The sequence below is a fragment of the Aquarana catesbeiana genome, linkage group LG09, assembly GCF_042186555.1.
Source record: "Aquarana catesbeiana isolate 2022-GZ linkage group LG09, ASM4218655v1, whole genome shotgun sequence".
Classification (NCBI taxonomy): domain Eukaryota; kingdom Metazoa; phylum Chordata; class Amphibia; order Anura; family Ranidae; genus Aquarana; species Aquarana catesbeiana.
In genome coordinates, this window is record NC_133332.1 from 182,399,183 (window position 1) to 182,416,724 (window position 17,542).

At 45.2% G+C, this 17,542-nt stretch overlaps 1 protein-coding gene across 1 annotated transcript in view; it reads left to right on the forward strand.

Annotated features, from left to right (window-relative positions):
• The first annotated feature begins 766 nt into the window (after nt 1-766).
• THOC2 (THO complex subunit 2) overlaps nt 767-17,542 on the forward strand; it is a 251,420-nt gene continuing 234,644 nt past the window's right edge. Inside the window, exons 1-3 of the mRNA XM_073599433.1 lie at nt 767-897; nt 8,632-8,687; nt 11,156-11,247. Coding sequence (XP_073455534.1) covers nt 833-897; nt 8,632-8,687; nt 11,156-11,247 — 213 coding nt within the window. The 5' untranslated portion in view covers nt 767-832. The remainder of the gene's footprint in view (nt 898-8,631; nt 8,688-11,155; nt 11,248-17,542) is intronic.

Below are 17,542 nucleotides of genomic sequence, written 5' to 3' on the forward strand. Positions count from 1 at the left end.
CGATCTGAGCTTGTTTTGGAAATTCCGACCGTGTGTAGGCTCTATCGGGCAGTTTCCATTGGAATTTCTGTCGCACAAAATTTGAGACCTGGTTCTCAAATTTTCTGATAACAAAATCCGTTTGTGTAAATTCCGACCGTGTGTACACAATTCCGACGCACAAAGTGCCACCAATGCTCAGAATTAAGCAGAAGAGAAGCACTGGCTATTGAACTTCATTTTTCTTGGCTCGTCGTATGTGTTGTACGTCACAGCATTCTTGATGTTCACAATTTCTGACAAGATTTGTGTGACCGTGTGTATCCAAGACAAGTTTAAGCCAACATCTGTCGGAAAAAATCCATGGATTTTGTTGTCGGAATGTCCGATCGTGTGTATGGGACATTAGAGTGTAAGCTCCTTGAGGGTAGGGACTGATGTGAATGTACAATGTACATGTAAAGCGCTGTGTAAATTGACGGCACTATATAAGTACCTGAAATAAATAAATAAAAAATAAATGTCACAGCCAAACGTTGTTTTTTCGTTTATCTGAGTTGCTAAGAAACATTAAAAGGCAGAGAGCAAGGAGCCATGTGTACTGGGACTGCAGAGGGGATGTTCTAGAAGAGGTGAGGTGTCATGGACAGTGGAATGTTTATGTGAGGACACTACAGTATATACAATTCTACATATTCAGGTAGATCTGAGCCCACTGATAACTCAGTCAGGACAGGAGTGAAGAGTTTCATGAAGATAAGGCCTATTTCCCGGCATGCCTCGCTCCGCCCACCTCCACTTTGACCTCTGCTGATGTGCTAAACATCCGGGCTATCTGTACTATAGAGGGAAGATGGCGGCGGCAGTACTATCTGCTGATTGGATAAAGAATTGGGAAAAATCCGGAAAAAACGATTAGTGAGTGCTGGGGTGATGGTGCGGGGGGCACAGAGCGGGCTCCGGGGAGGAGGGGGGGTGCTCAGTGCGGGGTGGACCGAGAAGAGATGACCCGGGGGGGCCCCGGACCGGAGATTGGGGCGGAGAGGGGCTTTGCGGACACACGTGGGACGGATCGGGCTTCATTCTGATGGAACGATCCCCCCATACACCCCTCCGATCAATCATGTCCGCCCGATCCTTCTACAGTCTGATGATGGTGGGGGGTGGATTGTATTGTTATAGATTGTACAGCACAGGCCTACCACATCACCCCAGCCCTGGAAGAGACCTGATCTTTATTATTCTGTCCTTTCTGTTGTAAGGTGAGGACAGTCACTCTCCATGGTGGATTCCAGTTATTTCCTCCCATCCAGTTGCTCTCCATCTCCTGGGGTCCCCTTCAGGACCATTTTGGGGGACATTTTTGCTCCCAGATCCCCCCCAGGTGACATTGGTAATGGATCCTGTGGGTGGGATGGCGCACACACTGCCCATCAACAATCGTGTTTACCACCTTTTTTTTCCAAATACCGCACCTACACTGATTTGTGTTGCCAAAACTTGGCTTATTATCGCAGGATTAAGTAAAAGAATTTGTTCCTGTATGTTCCAGTGATTGGTGCCGGGCCGCCATAGGAATGTCTGGCTTGATTAAGTCCAGAGATTCAGGCCGCACGCTATTCACGTGAACCATGGTAGTAAGGATCTGCCAACTGGCTTCAGCTCAATCACCTACCCATCAGACCCACTTTTCTAATGCGTTCCGCATTCCACAAGGGCTTAGATATGGGTCTTGTTCACGCAGTGTGCAGAGACGGGCGTATTTATTATGTATGTCTTTCCAAGGACACAAAGAAAACGATTGTTCTCTGTGTGCCCCGTTCACAACACTGGTGTCATGTGCAGGAATCTGCAACATGTATGGAGTTTTCTGTGCAGGGAAAAAAGACGTGACAAAAACGCTGTGGTGTGAACAGGGCACATAGAGAACAATTGTTTTCTTTGTGTCCTTGCAGAGACATACATAATACATGTATTTGTGTCCTCGCAGATACATAAATAAGTCAGCAGCTAAAGTGTTTGTAACTGCTGACTTGTCATCTTTTTTTTCCCCAGGCTGGAACGCCTCTTTAAATAAGGACATGTGTGTTTTTTATGTACAGTTCCATGCGTTTTTGGACTGCATGTGGTGTGAACGAGGCCTTAGGCCTTGTCAGGCGAAACGTGTTAGAGAGGGGTTTCTGTCTGATGGGTAGAAGGTTAAGCTGAAGCCAGTTGGCAGATCCTTAATGCCATGGTTCACGTTAACGATGTGCGGCCCTGCTGCCTAGACTTTGAGTTGCCGTAGGATGTCCGTGTTTCTGCACCCTGTAAACTAATATCTGCACTATATTGTAGCAATGATGTTAGTCACAGATCTTTGCCAGATTGGATCAGACACAGCTCTGCACATGGAGTCTCCTTGTGATAAGTGGCTGTACAGACCCTTACCAGAGGGAGACTGAGCTGAGATGTGTTATTCTTCCTTTGCTGAGCAGAGGGGAGAAGGCAGACAGTGAGGTGTCTGGACAGATACCCACCTGGGAGAGGGCAGTGGACATCTCTGTTCTGTTGTCTGCAATTCTCTGTCCTCTCAGCAATCGCTTCCTGAGCACACCAGAGAGAGGTGAAGAAGCAGTAATACAGTGAACTGATATATCACTCCCTTCTACCAGGCCTGCACTGTCGCTGTGCAATATGTGCCTAATAAACAGAGGTCCCTGAGGGATCTCTGTTTTGTTAAAGTGGTTGTAAACCTTTACATATACCCAGGATAGTGATTGGCCTCAGGTGACACACACAAATGAAACCAATCCTCATACATTAGTTGTACCTGTTTATCTTCTCTCTTCTCTACATCCGTTCAAAGTCCAGAATTTACACAGCTTGTCTGAGCTGTCAGAAAAAAGGGGCAGAGAGCTGAAGTTACTCTGCAGAGTTCATTGAGGAGAGCTCTGGGAGCTGATTGGAGTAATGGACCCAAGCCCTCCTTCACACAGGAATGGAGATGAGGCTGTCAATCAGTCTGTGCTAGAGGTCCCTTCCTTGTCACCTTTTTTCCTCTTGGTGTCAGGAAAGCTTGTCAGAAGTCATTTGTGCTGATAGCAGAACAAAGCGGTTGACAAAAATTACTCATAGTGCTGTAGTGACAAATACACACTGTAGAGGAATGTGCTTTAAAGCAGAACTAAACCCTCCTATCTTTTACAGCCAAGGGATCTGCCTTGTTTAGGCTATGTTCACACCAGCAATTAAGGCCTGTGCGAATTGTAGCAGCAATTACTGCTGTGGCTCTCAGCAGTGAGGTGCGGCCACTGGCCCTGTTCAGTATAATGACAGGCCGCTGGCAGCTGCAGCTCTTTGAAGCTCTCTGCACAGCCGGTAATCACTGTCTGTGCAGAGAGCTGTGAATAGATGTGGCCGCCACTGACCTGCTATTGTAGTGCATGGGGCCATTGGCCACACCTAACTGCTGAGAACCACACCAGGAATCAGAAGATTCCTGCCGCTACAATTCGCACCGTCCCTAATCCCTGGTGTAAATGTAACTTTGGTTGATCTGCAGTTGCCATGGTGCAACATATATGATCAGTTATGACACCAGACGGTTGATTGTTTGACAGTTTGGATAATAGCACAAGAAAATGTGACAGTTATTATTCATAGCCTTGAATGTAACTCTTCTGGGAAACCAATATGGTGATGGGTTTAGTTCCGCTTTAAGTAAACCATGCACACTGGGCCCACTAAGTCTGCACCTCGCTCAGCCTAATTGAACATCGCTGAGACAAGAGTTTCCATATGGATCTCAATGGTGTCCCTTTTGTGAGTCCTGCCTGAGGCAGCTCAGTGCACGTAATTGGCGATCCGTGTTGTGTTGGCGAATATGTGCATTTGATCTGTGATGTTTCCAGTTCCAGCTGCAGCACCCATTACTCCCAAAGCCTTGTCCAGGACAGTGTGCAATAGGAACATCGATACCACTGCCTGAGGCAGCTGGCACAACCAATCTCATGGTAGATTTGCCATGGGCACCTTTCTCTTGCAGATCCTTCTGTGCATGCTCACATGTGGATGCTGTCTGCCAAAGAAGACATCACACAGAAGACATTCCTCTGCTCCTCTGCCAAGGGAAGTGATTAGCAGCAGCTTTGGGGACCGTACCTCGGTGGGGCCCCTGTCACTCACTTCCCTTGGAGGAGGAGCTGGGAGTGTGGCTTGTGTGCCAAGTTCAGGCTGTCTGTGAATGTCAGCGTAGGGAGTGTTCTCACATCAGGGAAGATTTATTTATCAATGCAGGGGTACAGGTGTAGTGTAAGGGCTCATTCATGTGTGTTTTGATCTCTGAGAAACGATCCATGTAAATCAACCCCATTGTATCACCTTTTTACTTTAACCGCTTGAACCCTGCACTAGCACGCCAAAACCGACAAACGGTGTGCAGTGCCTGTGGTTGCGGCACGTTAAAAGTGGTTCCATTTATTTGGCTTGTTGTGTTTGATGAAGCTATGCCCACTGAAAGCACCATAATCTTCACTGAAAGTTATATCCTATCGCAAAGCATCATGTCCACAACCTCTGCAGCTAAATGGGGAGTGGTTTAGGTGGGGTGAAATATTGCTCAAACACTGTTATGGGCCCAGGAGGCAATCCTTACACAGGATCTTGGGTACGGAATTTTTTTTTTCAACACACCTGCATGCAGTGCAACTTGAGGCAAAAACTTTACATTTTTGATTAGGGTAAGGGAGGGTTATAACCCCTACAAGTATTTATTTTGCCATCAATGTCCCATCTGGGGGATGCCCAATAAACAAAACAGGAAGTGAAGGGAAATCCCTCCAAAATGAGGGTATCCTTGGTTGTTACCAGAAGGAAGTAGTATCCCCATTGTAATATTTCCTCACTTGCAGGTGTTCCAGTCCCTCTCCACTCTATCTAAAACTAAAAAAAAAAAAAAAAACAAGCTTGTAGTTATACTTTAAATTCCCATGCTTTTGCAAGTAAAAAAAAAATGGGGCAGAGAGCTGAAGTTACTCTGCAGAGTTAATTGAGGAGAGCTCTGGGAGCTGATTGGAGTAATGGACCCAAGCCCTCCTTCACACAGGAATGGAGATGAGGCTGTCAATCAGTCTGTGCTAGAGGTCCCTTCCTTGTCACCTTTTTTCCTCTTGGTGTCAGGAAAGCTTGTCAGAAGTCGGAAGAATTTACCCCTTTCCTGACCAGAGCGTTTTTTGTGATTCGGCACTGTGTCGCTTTAACTGACAATTGCGCAGTCGTGCGACGTTGTACCCAAACAAAATTAATGTTGTTTTTTTCCCCACAAATAGAGCCTTGTTTTGGTGGTATTTGATAACCTCTGTGTTTTTTTTTTTTTTATTTTTTGCACTATAAACAAAAAAAAAGCGAGAATTAAAAAAAAAAAAAAAAAACACAATATTTTGTACTTTTTGCTGTAATATCCCCATTTTTTTTTTTCAAAAAAAGCTAATTTTTTCTCAGTTTAGGCCGATATGTATTCTTCTACATATTTTTGGTAAAAAAAATTGCAATAAGCGTATATTGATTGGTTTGTGCAAAAGTTATAGCATCCACAAAATAGGGGATAGATTTATAGCTTTTTTTATTATTATTTAATCTTTTTTTTTTTTACTAGTAATGTGTGTGTGTATGTATGTATGTATGTGTATATATATATATATATATATATATATATATATATATATATATATATATATATATATATATATATATATATATATATATATATATATATATATATATATATATATAATTTTTTTTTTTTTTTTTTGTGACTGCGACATTATGGCGGACGCATCGGAAAATGTTGGCACATTTTTGGAACCATTGGCATTACTACAGTGATCAGTGCGATTAAAAATGTCACTGGCAGTGAAGGGGATAACTATGTTGCTTGGGAGGTTATTCTAACTGAAGGGGGAGGGACTAACTAGAGGCAGTCTCAGATCGTGGTTCCTAGCTAATAGGAATACACGATCTGTCACTCCTGTCAGAACAGGAAAGTGTGTGTTCACACACACTCGTGCCTGTTCTGTCTCTCCTGGTCACGATTGCTCGTGGCCGGCAGTCATCACGAGCATTGGCACCCCCGCTGTGCAGCAGGCGCGAGCCCGGTATCCGGACCCCATGAACCAAGGTATAGCTATGTGGTTTCGCGCAGGGGAGCCAACCTGCCGCAGTATAACTGCGGCGGCTGGTACGGAAGAAGTTAAATTAAAAAAACGATTATACAAGGTTAATTGTGAATCTTTCTAAAATATCACTTTAATACTTACAATTTTCTCCCTCCTGTTGTGGCCGTTTCCATCGTGATTGTGGGCATGTGAAGCCCAATCGCTATCTCTTCCTGGATAATGCATTCTCCGGTGGCCATATCGCCGATTTGTTTCTAAAGTTGCCATAACAACGGCTGGCGACGGAGGAAGATCCCGCCCAATTGTTATGGCAACATAGATAAACACATCTCGGTGCTGTGATCCGCCTTAAATCGCATCATTACCTGTGAGGAAATAACACGATTTTTGATAACGGTACTGTCCACAGACTCCTGGGAAATGATGACTCATCATTTCCCAGGAGCACAGGTGAGGAGCTCCGCTGACCAGGAAGTGGCAGATTAGGAGGACTACATAGCAACAGGGCGATTCTGGTCTTTATCCAGGGAAGTTGCATAAATATCTTGGCTGCCCGGGACTCCCCTCCTCAGTGGATAAGACAGCAGCATGGTCGCGATTGGCTCCTGCTGCTGTCAAAGTCAGTCAGCCAATCAGGAGAGCGAGAGGGGGCGGGGCCAGGTCACGGCTCCGTGTCTGAATGGACACAGGGAGCCGTGACTCGAATCAGGTGCCCCCATAGCAAGCTGCTTACTGTGGGGGTACTCAACAGGAGGGAGGAGCCAGGAGCACAGAAGAGGGACCAGAGAAGTGGAGACTCCGGGCCACTCTGTGCAAAACTAACTGCACAGGGCAGGTAAGTATAACATGTTTGTTATTTAAAAAAAACGAGACTGTACAATCACTTTAATGTGTTTTATGCATTAGAATAAAAAAACCTGTGGGCAGCAGCCCCCTTTCATGCGATTGGACCGATAGGTTCTGCCTGTCAGTTTTTCAGGCTGACCTGATTGGACCACCCATTGTCCTCTATGGGGTGGAGGATGTCAGTGGACACCGGGCATCCGATCCCACAAAATCCGCTGAATACCGACGTATGGTGATACGTTTGCCATCTGTCCAGTGGATCGCATCAGTTGACAATTGAATGAAAAGATTTCCGACCGCCTGCATAGCGGAGCAGACATGGACCTGTCATCTGCCTGCTCAGCAGGGATCAGTGGAGAGATCCCCCGCTGAGCAGGCGGATTCTGCTTGGACGGATCTGCCCCATATGAAAGGGGATTAATACTTACCTGAGCCCCATCTTGATCCAGTGATGTTACACAAGAGATTCGCCTTTCTGGGACTCTCTCTCCTGATTGGCTGAAACACACAGCGGTGCCCACTGCTATCAAGTAAAGTCAGAAACCTAATGAGGAGAAAGAGGAGGAACAGGGCTGCGGTTTGGCCTGGGTGCTCCCATAGCAAGCTGCTTGTTGTGGGGGCATTTGGCAGGAGGGAGGGACCAGGAGTGCCAGCGGGGGACCCAAGAAGAGGAGGATCTGGGCTGCTCGGTGCAAAGCCAACTGCACAGAGCAGGTAAGTATAACCTGTTTGTTATTCTTAGACAAAAAAGCAAGCCTTTGGTATCACTTTAAAGTTGTATACCTTAATTTTTCATTTTTTACCTACAGGTAAGCCTACAATAAGGCTTACCTGTAGGTAAAATTTAATATCTCCTAAACCTGTACGGTTTAGGAGATATTCCCTTTGCATGCAGCTGCTGACGTCAGAGGCGCATGCGCTCTGAATGCTCGGGAGTTGCTGCTGGACCTTACCGGGAAAAAGGACTCGCGCGCGGGAGTGATGTCATCGCGGCTCCAGCCACTCACAGCACTAGAGCCGCAAACCTGGAAGAAACTCTGAGGGCAACATGTCAGCTTTCTTGGCGTGGAGCGGGCTGTGATACGTGAGCTTCGATCTAAGGTAAGTATTTCAAAATGAGGTAGTATGCGGTGCAGTACTAGCACCGCTAGGTTGAATCCTATGGCGCATACTAGCTCATTATGCCCTTGCCTTGCGGGGTTTTTTTTTTTTTTCTTCTTTTTTTTTTTTTTTATTTTTTATTTTTTTTGATGTGTGGGTATACAACTGCTTTAAGCCATAAGCGAATGAAATGATGACAATGAAAGCCTTGCTCAGTGAAGCTTAGTCTAACCTTCTTGCAGCCATCTTCTCTGCCAAGATTACAGGTTTAATGATTGGTATTTCATGGGTAATGGTTCCTTGATTTTGCCTAAAAGTAAAATTGTCAAAACCTGTCCAATGCAAACTGAGCAAAGGAATAATAAAAAAATAATATGTCTATTCTGGGGCCGTGTGCTTACATTTCCTCTACCTACTCCATAGATGTAAACATAAATAAGACACTTGACTGATATTCAGGGCATTTTATGCCTGTGTTTCTGTGAAATGTATTAGTAAATAACTGTTGATTATCTACAATATCTTAAACATATATAATATATTTTTACAGCATACAGTTGTGTCGCAGCCTCAGTGAAAAAGGACAGGAAAATGTGACCTTCAAAGGTAAAAACTGTTCATATATTTCTTTACGTTTTATAACATTAGAGCTAGATGTTGAGATATATAGATATATATAGCAAGATAAGCTATTAAAAATACGAGAATCTGACATTAAAGGTTTCAAAAATAACTCAGAATTTTGTTTCCTGAAAAGGCTTCTTATATTGTGTTTTTGTTTTTTGACATTTCATAAAAAACGTCTTTTCTAAAATAGCACCAATAAATGTCCCTTTACAGACGCATACTGGGTAACCTAATGATACAGTTTGGCTAATGCCAAAGAGCTGGATCCACTGACTACAGTTTTTCCATTAAAGATGAACCACATACATAGTAGTAATGCTTGCATTAATTAGGGAAACTTGCAGGGCTTCATAGAGATTTATGCCCACCGTCTGTGCATATTTAAAATAGTAGTTTAAAGGTGGTAGTAAACATTGTACCTACAGGCAAGCCTGTAATAAGGCTTACCTGTAGGTATTATGAATATATCCTAAACTTGCACAGTTTAGGAGATATTCAGAGTGCATGCAGCTGATGACATGACCTTCAGAGGCCGTGACGGAAACGGCGGGAGTGACGTCATCATGGCTCTTGCCAATCGAATAACCAGAGCTTACGGACCCAGAATACAGACAGGGGAAACATGTCCGCCCTCTCAGCGGTGACTTTACAGAGCTGGAGGGCTTCTTTCTAAGGCAAGTACTTCATAAAGTGCTAATATGCGAGGCCTATTGGCACATTATTCCATGGCCTTGCAGGTGTGTTTTTTTTATTTATTTATTTTTTTAACTGCTTTAACCCACATCTCCTTCTGAGATAGAGCCATTCTAGGAATGAATGGCCACCATGTGGAAGTTGGCTTGAAGCTCCAGTTCTCAGTATCGTGTAATTTTCTTTGTTTGTTTTTTACTGCATCAGCTTTCTGCTCCCTTTTTAAAGTCCTCCTCCAGCCATAAAATATACAGTCTTTGGATAGAGTGGTGAAGTGTTAGGTATTTGTCAGGCTACTTCTACAGTATGTGTGCTGGAAAGAATGAAGTGCGGACAAGTCTATAATAAATATGCAGTGAAAACCTGACTGAAGTTCTAACCCTTTCCTTAAGGGCCCTTTCACACTGAGCAGTTTTTGATGTACTTTTGTGTTTAAAAAAAAAAAGAAAACCGCCTGAAAAGCAGTGTTAATTTTGGCAGCAAACCTTGTTTTAGTTTTAGTCTTAGGACTAAAATGGCATTTTAGTTTTAGTCCCATTTTAGTCTTCTGCAGTTGTTTTAGTCGTATTTAGTCTCCAGGACATTTTAGTCGACTAAAATGCCCTACATTTTAGCTGACTAAAACTCCATGTTTGTCATCTAAAATCTAATGGGTGTAGTTAAATTGTAATGCATTATTTAAGCATTTCTCTACAATTTCCAAACTCAGTATATACTTCTGGAGTGAAAAATTGAATATGTTATTATTTATGGTATTGAAGTGTGAACATGCACTACAGACCAGTGGTGTTAATTTTGACATCAAATTTCAATTTCAATTTAGTTTTAGTCTTAGTCTTTTGACTAAAATGCCATTTTATTTTTTTAGTCGTATTTTAGTCATCTCAGTTGTTTTAGTTTTAGTCGTATTTTAGTCAACGAAATTAACACTGCTAAAAAGCTCAAGAAAAATACTTCCCTTTAAAATCAATGAATGTTTTCACAATGGGGTGGTGCACTTTCATTGCGGTGAAAAAAATCCTGCTTGCAGCATGTTTGGGAGCTAGAAAAAAGCACACCAAAAACACTCCTCGCCATTGACATGAATGGGAACTGCCTCAAAACTGCCCCACTGAGCATTTTTGGAGCAGTTTTTGAGTCGCATGTCCTTTAAAAGCCGCACCAAAAACGCTGCAAAAAAGCTTCATTAGGCATTTTACTGGCAGTTTTGAAGTGAACCAGTGTGAAGGTGCTCTTTACTCTCAAAAACAAATAATTTGTTTGGTAGGAGTTTCACTTTAATCCTATAGCAGTTGCTCCAACAAGTGAAATGCTATGCTCCTTCTTCTGCATTCCCCATAGTATAGTTTAAAAAAAAGTAAGAAAAGGAAACGTTTGGCCCTGTTGTTGTGGCTGTGGCCGGTGAGGATTGACTGATGAAAGACATTTTTTGGCATTTAAAAATCAGGTAAAAGGTTGGTTGTGCTCAAGCATGACCATTGAAGGGGACCAGTTCTGCATTATACTGTATGCTTATTTACTTTCAAAATGCATGTCTTTAAGTAAACGGTTACTCTGCCCTTTCTGTACAGACCTGTGTAATTTGTGATGGTAATCCTATACAGTATAATCCAGGTTTATTCTCCAAGTAGAATGTCTGTCTGTATTTGTTCACAGATATATTATGTAGGGATACTGTTGACATTTGCAAAATATTTACTGTGTATAGCAGAATGCAGACTTTTATATTTAACTGTGTTAAATCTAATTTTTTTCAGAAATCCAGCAAGTTCTTTATGATCTTGCTTGCCAAGTAATTAAAGGAAATCTGAAGTACGATCAAGCTGCCGGAGTTTTCACAGATATCATAGTATGTGCTTTATTACCTCTTTCTTTCCATGTTAAAGATTTTTATTTTTTTAATAGTGGGGGAAAAAAAAGTGAATAGGTTTTATGGTGATAAATCTACAATTTGTTCTAATAGTCAACACTTTAATTTCTTACTAAGGCTATATACAGACCATCTGGAAAGTATTCACAGCGCTTACATTTTCCACATTTTTGTTATGTTACAGCCTTATTCTAAAATGGATTCAATTCATTATTTTCCTCAAAGTTCTACAAACAATACCCCATAATGACAACATGAAAGAGGTTTTTTTGAAATCTTTGCAAATTTATTAAAAACAAAAATCACATCTCCATAAGAAGTCACAGCCTTTGCCGTGGCACTCAAAATTGAGCTCAGGTGCATCCTGTTTCCACTGATCATCCTTGAGATGTTTCTACAACTTGATTGGCGTCTAACTGTGGTAAATTCAGTTGATTGGACATGATTTGGAAAGGCGCACACCTGTCTATATAAGGTCCCACAGTTAACAGTGTATGTCAGAGCACAAACCGAACCACGAAATTCAAGCAATTGTCTGTAGACCTCTGAGACAGGATTGTGTCAAGGCACAGATCTGGGGAAGGGTACAGAAAAATGTCTGCAATATTGAAGGTCCCAATGAGCACAGTGGCCTCCATCATTCGTAAATGGAAGAAGTTTGGAACCGCTGGCACTCTTTCTAGAGCAGGCCACCCGGCCAAACTGAGCGATTGGGGTAGAAGGGCTCCAGTGTTTCTTTTGTGGCGAGAGGAGAACCTTCCAGAAGAACCATCTCTGCAGCACTCCACCAATTAGGCCTGTATGGTAGAGTGGCCAGACGGAAGCCACTCCTCAGTAGAAGGCACACAACAGCCCGCTTGGCTTTTGCCAAAAAGCACCTGAAGGACTCTTAGACCATGAGAAACAAAGTTCTCTGGTCTGATGAAACAAAGATTAAACTCTTTGGCCTGAATGGCAAGCGTCATGTCAGGAGGAAACCAGGCACCGCTCATCACCTGGCAAATACCATCCCTATAGCGAAGCATGGTGGTGGCAGCATCATGCTGTGGGGATGTTTTTTAGTAGCAGGAACTGGGAGACTAGTCAGGATCGAGGGAAAGATGAATGCAGCAATGTACAGAGACATCCTTGATGAAAACCTGCTCCAGAGTGCTCTGGACCTCAGACTGGGGCTAAGGTTCATCTTCCAACAGGATAACAACCCTAAGCACACAGCCAAGATAACAAAGGAGTGGCTACGGGACAACTCTGAATGTCCTTGAGTGGCCCAGACGTGAACCCGATTAAACATCTGTAGAGATTTGAAAATGGCTGTACACTGACGCTCCCCATCCAACCTGATGGAGCTTGAGAGGTCCTGCAAAGAAGAATGGAAGAAACTGCCCAAAAATGGGTGTGCCAAGCTTGTAGCATCATACTCAAAAAGACTTGTGTACATGCAAATTTTATTTATTTATTTTTTACAAATTTGAAAAGATTTCAAACAAACTTTTTTCACATTGTCATTATGGGGTAGTGTTTGTAGGATTTTGAGGAAATAATGAATTTAATCCATTTTGGAATAAGGCTATAACAAAATGTGGAAAAAGTGAAGCGCTGTGAATACTTCCCGGATGCACTGTAGAGGTACATTTATCAAATTGGTGACACGTTTAAAACCCCAATTCCAAAAAAGTTGGGATGCTAAAAAATATAATTTTGAAAGTGATAGCAGCAGCATATCTAAAAAAAAAAAAAGTTGGGACACAGCAAATAAAGCTGGCAAAGTAAGTGGTACTTACCAGGAAGAGCTGGGTATAAAAAGAGCATATTGGTTATGATTAAAGTGGGATTCCGGCCGTAAAAAAAAAAAAAAAAATGTAAAGTCAGCAGCTACAAACACTGTAGCTGCTGACTTTAAATAAGTACTTACCTGTCCTGGGTGCCCGCGATGTCGGCCGCCCGAGGCCGACCCGTCTCCCGGCTCTCGGGTCCCGGCACCGCCATCCTAACTAAGGGAAACAGGCAGTGGAGCCTTACGGCTTCACTGCCCGTTTCCTACTGTGCATGTGCGAGTCGCACAGCGCTTTGTGAATGGGACGCGATGTGTTGTGGGACACACACAGTTCCCATAACACACCGTGCCCCATTTCCCAGAAGACAACGCGGGGAGGAAGAGACAACATCACCGCGGTGTAGGAAGAGGCAGATTAGGAAGACTGCCTAGCAACAGCCATTTTACGTAATTAAAAAATTTTTTTTTTCTTTTCCTCCATTTTTTTTAGGTATTTCTTTTTTTTTTTTTTTGTGCAATTTTTTATTTTTTCAGGGTGGACCTCCACTTTAAGCACAAGCTTGTGTGAAACATGTCAATGGTTGCTTTTTGTGTCCTTCCTTTTTAAAAAAAAAAAAATGTACTTGCTCTTGAAGACTAATGCCGCGTACACACGGTCGGACTTTCCGGCATACTTGGTCCGGCGGACCAGAGTGTGCCGGACAATCCGCCCGTGTGTGGGCGGCGGCGGACTTTTCCGGCGGACTTCTTCCCAAAAGCCCGCCGGACCTAGATTTGAAACAAGTTTTAAATCTTTCCGTAGGACTCGGTTTCGGGCGGAAAGTCCGCTCGTGTGTGTGCTGGTCCGACGGAAAGCCCGCTCGTGTGTAGGCTGGTCCGACGGACCAGATACGACGCGAGGGCAGGGTATTGCATCTCGCGCTCTCTGCAATAGGAAAAACAAATTTTCCTATTGCGGTGAGCGCGGTGCATGCCAGGCCCTTAGGTCTGGTATGGATTATAAAGGGAACCCCCTACGCCGAAAAAACGGCGTGGGGTCCCCCCTAAAATCCATACCAGACCCCGATCCGAGCACGCAGCCTGGCCGGTCAGGAAAGGGGGTGGGGACGAGCGAGCGCCCCCCCCCTCCTGAACCGTACCAGGCCGCATGCCCTCAACATGGGGGGTGGGTGCTTTGGGGGAGGGGGGCGCCCTGCGGGGCCCCCCCACCCCAAAGCACCTTGTCCCCATGTTGATGAGGACAAGGGCCTCTTCCCGACAACCCTGGCCGTTGGTTGTCGGGGTCTGCGGGCGGGGGCTTATCGGAATCTGGGAGCCCCCTTTAATAAGGGGGCCCCCAGATCCCGGCCCCCCACCCTATGTGAATGAGTATGGGGTACATGGTACCCCTACCCATTCACCTAGGGAAAAAGTGTAATAAAACACACTACACAGGTTTTTAAAATATTTTATTAAACGGCTCCGGGGGGGGGGGATCTTCCTCCGGCTTCGGGGGTCTTCTTCCGGCTTCGGGGGTCCCTCCGCTTCATCTTCTCCCGGCGTCCGGTTGGTTCTTCTCCGCTCTCTTCTCCCGGTGTTCCTGTTCTTCGGCCGGCTCCTCTGCTGTCTTCAAGTGGCTCTCTTGCCAGCAGAGGTCCGGACTTCTGGGCTTCTGGGCTTCTGGGCTTCTCTTCCCCAGATGTTGACACGACGCTCTCTCCTGCTGGACTGCTCTCCGAGGGCTGCGTTGTGACTTATATAGGTGGAGACCCCGCCCCCTTTTGATGTCACAGTCCCTGGGCATGCTGGGACTGTGACGTTTTAGGGGGCGTGGTCACTGGGTGATGTTGACCACGCCCCCTATATAAGTCACAACGCAGCCCTCGGAGAGCAGTCCAGCAGGAGAGAGCGTCGTGTCAACATCTGGGGAAGAGAAGCCCAGAAGCCCAGAAGTCCGGACCTCTGCTGGCAAGAGAGCTACTTGAAGACAGCAGAGGAGCCGGCCGAAGAACAGGAACACCGGGAGAAGAGAGCGGAGAAGAACCAACCGGACGCCGGGAGAAGATGAAGCGGAGGGACCCCCGAAGCCGGAAGAAGATTCCCCCCCCCCCCCCCCGGAGCTGTTTAATAAAATATTTTAAAAACCTGTGTAGTGTGTTTTATTACTTACACTTTTTCCCTAGGTGAATGGGTAGGGGTACCATGTACCCCATACTCATTCACATAGGGTGGGGGGCCGGGATCTGGGGGCCCCCTTATTAAAGGGGGCTCCCAGATTCCGATAAGCCCCCGCCCGCAGACCCCGACAACCAACGGCCAGGGTTGTCGGGAAGAGGCCCTTGTCTTCATCAACATGGGGACAAGGTGCTTTGGGGTGGGGGGGCCCCGCAGGGCGCCCCCCTCCCCCAAAGCACCCACCCCCCATGTTAAGGGCATGCGGCCTGGTACGGTTCAGGAGGGGGGGGGCGCTCGCTCGTCCCCACCCCCTTTCCTGACCGGCCAGGCTGCGTGCTCGGATCGGGGTCTGGTATGGATTTTAGGGGGGACCCCACGCCGTTTTTTCGGCGTAGGGGGTTCCCTTTATAATCCATACCAGACCTAAGGGCCTGGTATGCCCCGCGACGGGGCTCGCAAGGTGTCAATCTCGCCGATAAAAGCGGCAAGATTGACATCCTTTTCTAGTCCCGTCGCACCTGAGTCACGTTCAAAATGAACGGACTTGTCCGTGTGTGGGCAAGTCCGTTCATTCTGAAAGTCTGCCGGAACTCCGGCGAAAGTCCGTCGGAAAGACGAGCGGACTTAGCCCGCCGGAAAGTCCGGGTGTGTGTGGGCAAGTCCGTCCGTTTTAAAGTCCGGCGCACCTGGCGGACAAAGTCCGTTGGAAAGTGTGCCGGACCAAGTAGGATAGAAAGTCCGACCGTGTGTACGCGGCATAATAGATAAATGGTGTATTCAGATTGACAGTGGTGTGCAGCCATTCTATTGTGTAGCAGTGTTGAGCACCCATAAGTAGAAATCATTGAACTGTTTACATCTCACCTGGAGCAGTGTTTCCCTTCTGCCATTGATGTCAGCATCTTAGAGACTCATAGTGTCTCAAAAGTAAAGTTGGGCAGAAAAGCTGCATCTAAAAATTGTCGAACCTTTTTCAGATCCTCAACGCGAAATTGCAAAGACTTTTTAAATGTGTCATCTGCAGTACATAATATCATTGTGAGAATATAGAGAAACCTCTGAGCAAGGGACAAGGCCGAAACACAATATTGGATGCCAATTATCTTTGGGCCCATAGATGCCTTAGATGGCACTGCATTAAAAGCAGGCATGATTCTGTGATGGACATCACTGCATGGGCTCAGGAATGATTCCAAAAATCACTGTCTGTGAACCTAGTTCACCATGCCATCCTAAAATGTTAAAGGTCTGTCCTGCTAAGAAGAAGCCAAATCTGAACATGATCTAGATACCCTGCTGTCTTCTCTAGGCCAAAGTTCATTTAAATTGGTTTGTTGTAAAGAAAATTTGATGTTCCTTTTGGCAATTATGGGTGCTGCGACCTCCGGATTTAAGAGGAGAGGAAACTTCTGACTTGTTATCGACACTCGGTTCAAAAGACTGCATCTCTGATGGTTGGGTGGCACATTAGTGGGTATGGAAGGGGCAGCTTGCACATCTGGAAAGTCACCATCAGCGTTGAAAGATATATATTCAGGTTTTAGAACAGCATATGTTCCCATCCAGACAATGTTTTTTTTCAGGGAAGGCCTTGCATACATATTTCAGCAGAGCAATGCTAAACTGCATACTGCATTTATGGCAACAGCATGGCTTAGAGTCTGGGTGCTTAACTGGCCTGCCTGCAGTCCAGACCTTACACCAGTTGAAAATATATGGTGCATCCTGAAATGAAAAATGGCACAAAAATGATCCAGGACTGTTGAGCAGTTGGAATCCTATATCAGACAAGAATGGGAGTTTTGTGAGATCAGTTAAACCTGATCTATGTCCTTTTTTTTGTTTTGTTTTGTTTCTTCCTCCTATTACTCCACAGGATTGAGGGCATTCTGGTGGACTCATTGCCCAGGATTAGCACAGGATGTAGCATTAGCACAGGACGTGGTACTTAAACTTAACCTCATCCTTCCACCGGGCCATTCAAAAGGCACAGTGCGCTGTGCGCAGTAGGGAACCAGCTGTGAAGCCGCAAGGCTTCGCTGCCAAGTTCCCTTACAGGGAATGGCAGCGGCAGCACCCAAGAGCCGAATGAGAAATCGGCTGGGTTGCCAACATCGTGGGATCCCTGGACAGGTAAGTGTCCTAATATTAAAAGGCAGCAGCTAGAGTATTTGCAGCTGCTGACTTTTTTTTTTTTTTTTTTTTTTTTTAATTTTTGGAGCGGGGGGGGGGGGGCGGGGGGTGGCTGGAGCTCCGCTTTAAGCTCCTGACAGCTGCCTTTCGGGAGACTTTCAGATTCAGTCATCCTTTTTAAGTGTTTTTAAACTTCCAATCATGAACTAAGCC